General features: G+C 46.6%; 2 protein-coding genes across 2 annotated transcripts; both read left to right on the top strand.

The window, feature by feature from the left end:
* Nucleotides 1–820: 820 nt before the first annotated feature.
* LOC125554268 (uncharacterized) lies at nucleotides 821–1,674 on the top strand. Its single transcript, XM_048717841.2, has one exon. It carries the CDS (start codon nucleotides 836–838, stop codon nucleotides 1,496–1,498), a length of 663 nt encoding a protein of 220 aa, XP_048573798.2. The 5' UTR covers nucleotides 821–835; the 3' UTR covers nucleotides 1,499–1,674.
* Nucleotides 1,675–4,944: 3,270 nt separating this feature from the next.
* LOC125554269 (uncharacterized) lies at nucleotides 4,945–5,582 on the top strand. Its single transcript, XM_048717843.2, has one exon. It carries the CDS (start codon nucleotides 5,070–5,072, stop codon nucleotides 5,427–5,429), a length of 360 nt encoding a protein of 119 aa, XP_048573800.1. The 5' UTR covers nucleotides 4,945–5,069; the 3' UTR covers nucleotides 5,430–5,582.
* The last annotated feature ends 5,806 nt before the right edge of the window (nucleotides 5,583–11,388 follow it).

The raw sequence follows: 11,388 nt of genomic DNA, 5'->3' as shown, positions 1-11,388 counted from the left end.
TCCTATTGTGTAGTCTTTTTACAAAAAATGTTATATATTAAGTTGGGCAAATCCTTACATAAACATTTTTGCGGAAATTTAAAAAATTACATCGTAATCTTTTTCCTCCGACAACACTCTGTGAGCAAAGCTTACTGTTGTCTTTGTACCTCCATTTCAGCAGAACAAACTTGTTTATATCCAAGAGCTTATAGAAGCAATGTGCAAAAAGTCCTCGATGTAGACAAGAATACGCCGGCGGCCACGATCTACGCAACAAATCACCGCTCCAGAGAAGAAAACATTGATGAGGACCCATAGAACGCCCCATTTCCAGCCACACGGAATTGAGGAACACAGAAATCTCATACATTCCCCAACAAGTCGGAAACTAGCCCACTTTCTTTGGCCGGAACCGGAGCCGAAGAACCAACATGCACAGGAACATTGTCTTTTTTGTTCCCATTACTTTTTTTTCCATTAGAGGCAGCAATAACCGGCTAGTAATAATAAACTTCCAACACCACCACCATTCCAGCAAAGAAATTGGAAAGCTCACAGAAAGCTAGCCACACGACTATCCTACAAACAAAAAAAAATTATATAAGACCAGGTCTCACGGGTTAGCAGGTGAGACCCATCCTGATGGATGATATGTGACATTCATAAATCATAAAGCATCTAATCTGCCTCATTTCACCTGATCAAATACCTGGTGCTGAAGATCGCGACGACTTTTTTTCTAGCTGAGGTCGTGAGCACGTCGAGTTAGCCGTTGGACCCTGTCTGGCCGCGACACGGTGCCAAGGGTCGACTTGGCTGGCGCGGCGCCCCTCCGCGAAGAGGGGTGGCGGGCATGAAAATGGCAGCACGGCAACAGTCTGGTCTCACGCGTCGTTGCTTACAGGCCATCGACAGCGACCGCGCCGATGCCGCGCGGGATCTCGCGAGACTCGAACGTTACAGCCCGACACAGCCGTGGTTAACGGGCAGAATACGCGTCCCTCCTGCTATAAGTACCTACCAATCCCCTCGCCACCGGCACACACAAGCTCGCAGCTCCCTCACACAGCTTCTACTCGCCACCCCCTCCTGCTCTGCAGATCTTAGCCAAGGTCTTCCGCCGATCACCGCCTGCGCCAACCTCATGGCCCGCTTCGCCGTCGTCGCCGCCATCGTGGCCCTCCTGGCTGTCACCGCCGCCGCGCAGGCCCCCGGAGCGGCGCCCAGGATGGCGCCTCTCCCCGCACCGCCGGCGAGGTCCCCGGCCACCGCGCCTGCGCCGGTCGCCACGCCGCCCACCGCCGCGTCGCCGTCCCCGCTGGCCTCTCCCCCGGCCCCGCCCACCGACGCCCCGACCGACGCTCCCTCCGCGATGCCCCCGTCCGTGGTCTCCGGCACACCCGAGGGCGCACCTGCCGCTGCCCCCAGCGGCACCCCCGCCAGCTCCGCCGTCTACACGTCCTCCGTCAGCTTCGTCGCCGTCGCCGGCGCGGTCGCCGCCGCCATCGTGTTCTAGACGGAGCGAGGCTCTGCTCTCCGTGCTCTGTTTTCGCGTTGTTTATACTGGAGAGATTCTTTCCATGATTCTTTGCTGGACCGACTGAGGAGAGGGATACATACCACCATGCGATGTAATCTTGTTACGGATGCATGAGATTATTATGAATACAAATTCGTTTATTCGTTACCTTACCAGACATGAACTTGGTCCAGTATTAATTCTCCCCTGCTAGGCTGCTACTTCGGTCCAACAAATTGCTTCCATCTGATCAGATGCGCCATTTTAGGGACGTATTCTGACCATTTTTCTTACGTGTTAGCTCTCCAATGTTCCCAGGAGACTCGTTCTAAAATTAGATGTTTTTTTTTCTTTATAAAAAAAATACTCTTGTATAGCAAACCAGTGTATTAATATCAAAACGTACCAAATACACCCTACCTCCAGATTAATACAATTCGAAGAAGAGATAGTACATTAGACATTGAGCACAACTTCCCGCAAAAAAAGAAAAAGACATTGAGCACAACCAACCTACTAAAAGGTGACATGACCCCTAAAATCATATCAAAGCAATTAACATCATTCAATAGCAAAATGTCCACATTGACCAACATTGTTAGCAACTCCGAGCAACAAAACTTCAACCTCAACCGCAATCGTTGGTAACATACACGAGCGTCGTGTCATCGGATCCAACCACTCGCTAAATTATGGGGTTTTCATTTCGGTTATGGTGTATGTAGTATGAAGCTGATCACTAATGTCAGTGGAAAGTCAAAACACGCTTTTGCATTGCAAACTTACAATTGATCATTTGAGTGTAACGATAACGCAAAAAGAAAAGGAAGAGTGTAACTATAACGCAAAATGGGAGTACCTAGAATGTGCTTTGATTGCCTGTTGGAGAAGCGGTGTTTTTAGAACTTTGCTCCTTACATGAAAATGACGTACCATGTAAACATGCTCACTGTTTCTTATTACGTAAGGGTAGTGTTCATGCCATTTTTGAGGGAAAAAATAACTGGTGGCAAATGTCGATTGATGCCACGGGCTCGTTAGGTCGGCACACTCTACTAGAAGAAAACAACTCAAACAATATCCATATTCCACATGTCCATGCTTGTGATTCGGGTTAATTGTCTCACCAACTACTCCCTCCGTCCATAATATAAAAGCATTTTGACACTACCATATTGACTTATCGCGGCTAGTTCTCATTGTCCAGATTGATTGCCTTCTTGCAGAGTGTCATAATTATCAGGATGGACAAGCTTTCTCGCAATTTTTACTCATTGCCCATAGACACCATTCTGACGGCGTTGCGTAAGATGTTGATCATCACTCACAGATAAGTCGGATAATATAGGATACATACATATATGATACCTCGCTAAGTGTCCTCGATAATAACAGACGGTACTTGTAAGGTTCAAATGCTGGAACTGGAAAAGGGAAACCAAAACTAAAACGCAAAACAAAGTGCACAAGCAAGGCCAATAATCATCACCAAATGAACCCAGTGCCAGAAATGAGAGGTGGATTGAGAAGAAAGGCGCGCCTTTTAGAAATAAAGTTTGATAGTCCATGAGGTTTTCCCATCTTGGAAGCACTGACCAACTATAATCGGTTAACATAAATGGCTAGCCTATTTAGGTTTTGCGCTAACGAGTCTTGCATTGTGTGCTCACCCCTTGATTTGCTGGTTGGCTTAGTCATAGTGGGGTAATTTAGGTAGTAACTTAGACTACTCCCTCCATCTAGGTGTGTAAGTCACCTTCCGAAAATCAAAATTTTCCAAAACGTTTAGGCGTTGTTCATTAATTTCTCATCTCGATTCCCTCACAGCCTTGTTGGCCAGCCAACTTTGCCTCCTATACCTCGTTATCTTCCAGTGAAAACCCCTCCTCCCTTTTTTTCTCAGGCAATGACCAATGCATGCAACATGTCTATGCGTTGATTAGGCGAGAAATCAATGCGGCTTTGCATGCTAGAAGTACGTGGGCATGCATGGTAGTTAATACGTCATCCTCTTAAGTGTTGCGATTAAATGCTATGTTTAGAAGAAGGAAATCAACGTTTTGATTGGAAGAAGGACCGGTCCAAAATTTTCTTCTCCTCCAATCAGCTTGTACCTAGGTCGTGATGCACCTTCTAATGTGACTTATACACCTAGACGGAGGGAGTACCTACAATGGGAGTAACATAGGTGGTAACATAACAGATATTTAGACAAAATAGATGATGTGGCAAGTAATTAATGAAGAAAGAGAGTGGTGTGGTAACATAGCTAGTTACTAGTAGTATGAGTAACATCACGCATACCAAGACAAGATAAGTCTTCAACTTAATAAATGAAGTGTTGCATGACACCACACATATGTTACGCCCCATTGTGGAGGTAGTAACATAGACTAGTAACATATGCATGTTACTACTCTAAGTTACTCCCTACTGTGGCTAGTCTTAACACTTCCCAAGACAATTTCGCTTATGTGGTAAGTATTTAATAAGGAAAGACGTGCTTGTGGTAACATAATATATTACCGTAACACAACGCTTCCGGATGCAAAATGAGTCTATGAGCTAATAAATCAAGCAATCTACTCTATGTTACTTTACACTATGTTACTTTAATTTAAACTAGTGTCATATGCATGACATTAGTATAAATTAGTCCCCACTATGACCAGCCTTATCAAGTCAGAATTCTGCACTTGTGACTTGCCACTATTAAAACACACGCAATGCAGCAGCTAACCCGAAGTCTCCGTGGAAAAAAAGTACTACTCCCTCTGTTTTTTTAGTCCGCATATAAGGTTTGGTCAAAGTCAAGCTTTGTAGAGTTTGACTAACTTTGTATTAAGACAAGAAAACAATTACAATATGAAATCAATATTATCAGATGCACCATGAAACGTATTTTCATACTATATAGTTTTAATATTGTAGATGTTCATATTTTTTACATAAATTTGGTTAAATTTTGTGTAGTTTGACTTTGACCAAATTTTATATGCGGAGTAAAAGAGTACTTGGAACTTGGACGAAATCTTAGCGCTAACGAGTCTTGCATTGCGTGCTTTTCCCCTTGGTTTGCTAGTCGGCTTACTCTTACCAAGTCAAAATTAATTCTACACTTGGATGAAATCTTGAAGCGTTCAGGATCCACCACGTTCCTCCAAACTAGTCGTTAGACGACCTCGTGATTAGTGATCACCCCCGTAATCCCAGGACGCGGTGCCGCTGCGAGAAGGAATCAAAACCCTTTGCGGCGCCGCCCCGCGAAGGCATCCCACCTGTCTCGCTGACAGACTGGTCTCTCTCACGCGTCGATGCCGTTGGCGACAGTGATACACGGGCCCGCGGCAGCCCGAGACCCGAACGTTACAGCTGTTGCCCACCTCAACCGACGTTTAGAAAAATCTCCTTCTCGTTCCCGCTATAAAACCGCGCCTCCTCCCTCCATCCCAAATCACAACTCGCAGCTCACCACCGTCGTCTCCTCTGCTAAGCATTCGCTCGCCACCGCCCACCGTCTCCTCTCCGAATCTTCTCCGGCAAGTCTTTCACCGTCGACAACAACCAGATGGCTCGCTTCGCCGCGGTCGCCGCCCTCCTCGCCCTCCTCGCCGTCGCCGCCGCCGCGCAGGGCCCCATGCTGGCGCCCAGGACGGCCCCTCTTCCAGCGCCACCGGCGAGGTCCCCAGCCACCGCCCCTGCGCCGGTCGCCACCCCGCCCACCGCCGCGTCGCCGTCCCCGATGGCATCTCCCCCTGCCCCGACCACCGACGCTCCCTCCGCGATGACGCCGTCCGCGGTCTCTGCCACACCCGCTGGAGCCCCCGTCGGCGCCCCCACCGGCACCCCCGCGAGCTCCGCCGTGTACTCATCCGCCGCCAGCTTCGTCGCGGTCGCCGGAGCGGTGGCCGCCGCCATCGTGTTCTAGATGCAGCGACGACTCTTCTCGCTGCTGTCTATACAGTTTCATTGTTTCTGAGATTTTTTTGGTTATAGGCGGAGGAAATATTACACACGACATTGCGATGTAATCTTGTAACGAGATTATTATGAATATATAATTCTTTCATTTGTTACGTTATTTATATTCTCCTCTGGTGGATGTGTATTTCCCTTTTCAGCCGGGCTACAAATTCAGTTTCAGTATAACTCTTACAAGCTACTCTGTTCTAGCATGTTGTTCAAACGGCATTTTAGCATGGGAAACACTTCCTATCAGAATTCTATCATGTGAAAAGTTCTTTTTGTGTGTGGCAAAGAACCACAAGATGGTACTCCACGTAGGACGATAAAAGAAACGCCGAAGAGCTGAACAACACAATGAGGGGTGAAAAAACCTCGGTTTATTACTCGTGGCACTAACTTTTTATTGAATATTTTTGCGAGAGAAAATTCTAAATTATTCATCAAATCATGTCAGTATAGAGAACAGTAGAGAAAATAAAAATTACAGGAGAGCCGGGCAAAACTTATTGTACTAGACAGTTTAAAAGTCATCATGCTACGTCCCCAAAAGACCAGCGCACCAGACCAACAACCATCGCTGATGAAGAGTTATAGATCGAAAAGATCAAACATGTAACTACACGAATGAAGATGAACTAAATCCAAATAGATCCACCAAAAACCAGCACTGACCGAATCTCGTGAGATCTGACGAAGACACACCTCCACATATCCTTCTCCGACGCTATTCGCACCATCGGGACAAGGATAGGACGTGAGAGGCATTATTTCTACTGACGGATATCGCCACCGCCACTAACTTTTTATAACGATGATTGCCCCGTTTATCAGAACGAAAGATCGTGTTACAAAATTTTAGTTTTGCGCAATCTACGTTGTATATTTTGTTGGGGAACGTTGCAGAAAACAAAAAAAATTCCTATGTTTCACCAAGATCAATCTATGGAGTCAACTAGCAACGAGAGGAGAGTGCATCTACATACCCTTGTAGATCGCGAGCGGAAGCATTCAAGAGAACAGGGATGATGGAGTCGTACTCGCCGTGATCCAAATCACCGATGACCAAGTGCCGAACGGACGACACCTCCGCGTTCAACACACGTATGGAGCGGATGACGTCTCCTCCTTCCCCCTTGCTGGATCAAGAAGGAGGAGACGTCGCTGCTCCGTACGTGTGTTGAACGCGGAGGTGCCGTCCATTCGGTGCTAGGATCATCGGTGATTTGGATCATGACGAGTACGACTCCATCAACCCCGTTCTCTTGAACGCTTCCGCGCGCGATCTACAAGGGTATGTAGATCCACTCCTCCCTCGTTGCTAGATGACTCCATAGATTGATCTAGGTGATGCGTACAAAATTTTAAATTTCTGCTACGTTCCCCAGCAGTCTCATCGTAGTCAACCCCTTGAACTTGTCGATAACCCTTAGCGACAAGCCGAGCTTTATAGATGGTCACATTACCATCCGTGTCTGTCTTCTTCTTAAAGATCCATTTATTTTCTATGGCTCGCCGATCAACGGGCAAGTCAGTCAAAGTCCATACTTCGTTTTCATACATGGATCCTATCTCGGATTTCATGGCTTCCAGCCATTTGTCGGAATCCGGGCCCGCCATCGCTTCTTCATAGTTCGAAGGTTCACCGTTGTCTAACAACATGATTTCCAAGACAGGGTTGCCGTACCACTCTGGTGCGGAACGTGTCCTTGTGGACCTACGAAGTTCAGTAGCAACTTGATCTGAAGTTTCATGATCATCATCATCAACTTCCTCTCTAGTCGGTGCAGGCACCTCAGGAACATTTTCTTGAGCTGCGCCACTTACCGGTTCAAGAGGTAATACTTCATCAAGTTCTACCTTCCTCCCACTTATTTCTTTCGAGAGAAACTCCTTCTCTAGAAAGGACCCATTCTTGGCAACAAAGATCTTGCCTTCGGATCTGAGGTAGAAGGTATACCCAACAGTTTCTTTAGGGTATCCTATGAAGATGCATTTTTCCGACTTGGGTTCGAGCTTTTCAGGTTGAAGTTTCTTGACATAAGCATCGCATCCCCAAACTTTTAGAAACGACAGCTTAGGTTTCTTCCCAAACCATAATTCATACGGTGTCATCTCAACGGATTTCGATGGAGCCCTATTTAAAGTGAATGCGGCAGTCTCTAAAGCATAGCCCCAAAATGATAGCGGTAAATCGGTAAGAGACATCATAGATCGCACCATATCTAATAGAGTGCGATTACGACGTTCGGACACACCATTACGCTGAGGTGTTCCAGGCGGCGTGAGTTGTGAAACTATTCCATATTTTCTTAAGTGTGTGCCAAACTCGTGACTCAAGTATTCTCCCCCATGATCTGATCGCAAGAACTTGATTTTCCTGTCACGTTGATTCTCAACCTCACTCTGAAATTCCTTGAACTTTTCAAAGGTCTCAGACTTGTGTTTCATTAAGTAGACATACCCATATCTACTCAAGTCATCAGTGAGGGTGAGAACATAACGATAGCCACCGCGAGCCTCAACACTCATTGGACCGCACACATCAGTATGTATGATTTCCAATAAGTTGGTTGCTCGCTCCATTGTTCCTGAGAATGGAGTCTTGGTCATTTTACCCATGAGGCATGGTTCGCACGTGTCAAATGATTCGTAATCAAGAGACTCTAAAAGTCCATCTGTATGGAGCTTCTTCATGCGTTTGACACCTATGTGACTAAGGCGACAGTGCCACAAGTATGCGGGACTATCATTATCAACCTTACATCTTTTGGTATTCACACTATGAATATGTGTAGCATTACGCTCGAGATTCATTAAGAATAAACCATTCACCATCGGAGCATGACCATAAAACATATCTCTCATATAAATAGAACAACCATTATTCTCGGATTTAAATGAGTAGCCATCTCGTATTAAACGAGATCCTGATACAATGTTCATGCTCAAAGCTGGCACTAAATAACAATTATTGAGGTTTAAAACTAATCCCGTAGGTAAATGTAGAGGTAGCATGCCGACGGCGATCACATCGACCTTGGAACCATTCCCGACGCGCATCGTCACCTCGTCCTTCGCTAGTCTCCGCTTATTCCGCAGCTCCTGCTTTGAGTTACAAATGTGAGCAACCGCACCGGTATCAAATACCCAGGAGCTACTACGAGCACTGGTAAGGTACACATCAATTACATGTATATCACATATACCTTTTGTGATGCCGGCCTTCTTGTCCGCTAAGTATTTGGGGCAGTTCCGCTTCCAGTGACCACTTCCCTTGCAATAAAAGCACTCAGTCTCGGGCTTGGGTCCATGCTTTGGCTTCTTCCCGGCAGCTTGCTTACCGGGCGCGGCAACTCCCTTGCCGTCCTTCTTAAAGTTCTTCTTACCCTTGCCTTTCTTGAACTTAGTGGTTTTATTCACCATCAACACTTGATGTTCCTTTTTGACTTCTACCTCTGCTGATTTCAGCATTGCAAATACTTCAGGAATGGTCTTTTCCATCCCCTGCATATTGAAGTTCATCACAAAGCTCTTGTAGCTTGGTGGAAGCGACTAAAGGATTCTGTCAATGACCGCGTCATCCGGGAGATTAACTCCCAGCCGAGTCAAGCGGTTATGCAACCCAGACATTTTGAGTATGTGCTCACTGACAGAACTATTTTCCTCCATCTTACAGCTGAAGAACTTGTCGGAGACTTCATATCTCTCGACCCAGGCATGAGCTTGGAAAACCATTTTCAGCTCTCCGAACATCTCATATGCTCCGTGTCGCTCAAAACGCTTTTGGAGCCCCGGTTCTAAGCTGTAAAGCATGCCGCACTGAACGAGGGAGTAATCATCAGCACGTATCTGCCAAGCGTTCATAACATCTTGGTTCTGTGGGACGGGTGCGTCACCTAGCGGTGCTTCTAGGACATAATCTTTCTTGGCAGCTATGAGGATGATCCTCAGGTTCCGGACCCAGTCCTTATAGTTGCTGCCATCGTCTTTCAGCTTGGTTTTCTCTAGGAACGCGTTGAAGTTGAGGACAACGTTGGCCATTTGATCTACAAGACATATTGTAAATATTTTAGATTAAGTTCATGATAATTAAGTTCATCTAATCAAATTATTCAATGAACTCCCACTTAGATAAACATCCCTCCAGTCATCTAAGTATAACATGATCCGAGTTGACTAGGCCGTGTCCGATCATCACGTGAGACGAACTAGTCAACATCGGTGAACATCTTCATGTTGATCGTATCTTCTATACGACTCATGCTCGACCATTCGGTCTTCTGTGTTCCGAGGCCATGTCTGTACATGCTAGGCTCGTCAAGTCAACCTAAGTGTATTGCGTGTGTAAATCTGTCTTACACCCGTTGTATGTGAACGTTGGAATCTATCACACCCGATCATCACATGGTGCTTCGAAACAACGAACTGCCGCAACGGCGCACAGTTAGGGGGAACACTTTCTTGAAATTATTATGAGGGATCATCTTTTTTACTACCGTCATTCTAAGTAAACAAGATGCAAAAACATGATAAACATCACATGCAATCAAATAATAGTGACATGATATGGCCAATATCATATAGCTCCTTTAATCTCCATCTTGGGGCTCCATGATCATCTTGTCACCGGCATGACACCATGATCTCCATCATCGTGTCTCCATGAAGTTGCTCGCCAATTATTACTTCTACTACTATGGCTAACACGTTTAGCAATAAAGTAAAATAATTTACATGGCGTTTCTCAATGACACGCAGGTCATACAAAAAATAAAGACAACTCCTATGGCTCCTGACGGTTGTCATACTCATCGACATGCAAGTCGTGATTCCTATTACAAGAACATGATCAATCCCATACATCACATATATCATTCATCATTCATCACAACCTTTGGCCATATCACATCACAAAACACTTGCTGCAAAAACAAGTTAGACGTCCTTTAATTGTTGTTACAAGTTTTTACGTGGTTTCTATAGGTTTCTAGCAAGAACGTTTCTTACCTACGCCAAAACCACAACGTGAATTGCCAATTTCTAGTTACCCTTCATAAGGACCCTGTTCATCGAATCCGATCCGACTAAAGTGGGAGAGACAGACACCCGCCAGCCACCTTATGCAACTAGTGCATGTCAGTCGGTGGAACCGGTCTCACGTAAGCGTACGTGTAAGGATGGTCCGGGCCGCTTCATCCCACGATGCCGCCGAATCAAGATAAGACTAGTAACGGCAAGCAAATTGACAATATCGACGCCCACAACTACTTTGTGTTCTACTCGTGCATAGTAACTACGCATAGACCTAGCTCATGATGCCACTGTTGGGGAACGTTGCAGAAAACAAAAAAAATTCCTACGTTTCACCAAGATCAATCTATGGAGTCAACTAGCAACGAGAGGAGAGTGCATCTACATACCCTTGAAGATCGCGAGCGGAAGCGTTCAAGAGAACGGGGATGATGGAGTCGTACTCGCCGTGATCCAAATCACCGATGACCAAGTGCTGAACGGACGGCACCTCCGCGTTCAACACACGTACGGAGCGGATGACGTCTCCTCCTTCTTGATCCAGCAAGGGGAAGGAGAGGTTGATGAAGATCCAGCAGCACGATGGCGTGGTGGTGGATGCAGCAGTGAACGCAGCAGGGCTTTGCCGAGCTTCTGCGAGAGGGAGAGGTGTAGCAGGGAAGAGGAAGGCGCCAAGGCTTGATGTGCGGATGCCCTCCCCCCCTTTATATAGGCCCCCTAGGGGGGTGCGCCGGCCCTAGGAGATGGGATCTCCTAGGGGGGCGGCAGCCAAGGGGGTGGAGTACCCCCCAAGGCAAGTGGAGGCGCCCCCTCCCCTAGGGTTCCCAACCCTAGGCGCATGGAGGGCCCAAGGGGGGGCGCACCAGCCCACTATGGGCTGGTTCCCCTCC

This window comes from Triticum urartu, chromosome 4A (genome assembly GCF_056163025.1).
Source record: "Triticum urartu cultivar PI428250 chromosome 4A, HENAU_Tu73, whole genome shotgun sequence".
Lineage (NCBI taxonomy): Eukaryota > Viridiplantae > Streptophyta > Magnoliopsida > Poales > Poaceae > Triticum > Triticum urartu.
The sequence above is the reverse complement of the archived record's forward strand: the minus strand, read 5'-3'. Positions and strand labels throughout refer to the sequence as shown.

What these genes read in the sequence shown, in the direction of transcription:
- LOC125554269 (XM_048717843.2), top strand. Translation starts at nt 5,070, where the DNA reads ATGGCTCGCTTCGCCGCGGTCGCCGCCCTCCTCGCCCTCCTCGCCGTC.
- LOC125554268 (XM_048717841.2), top strand. Translation starts at nt 836, where the DNA reads ATGAAAATGGCAGCACGGCAACAGTCTGGTCTCACGCGTCGTTGCTTA.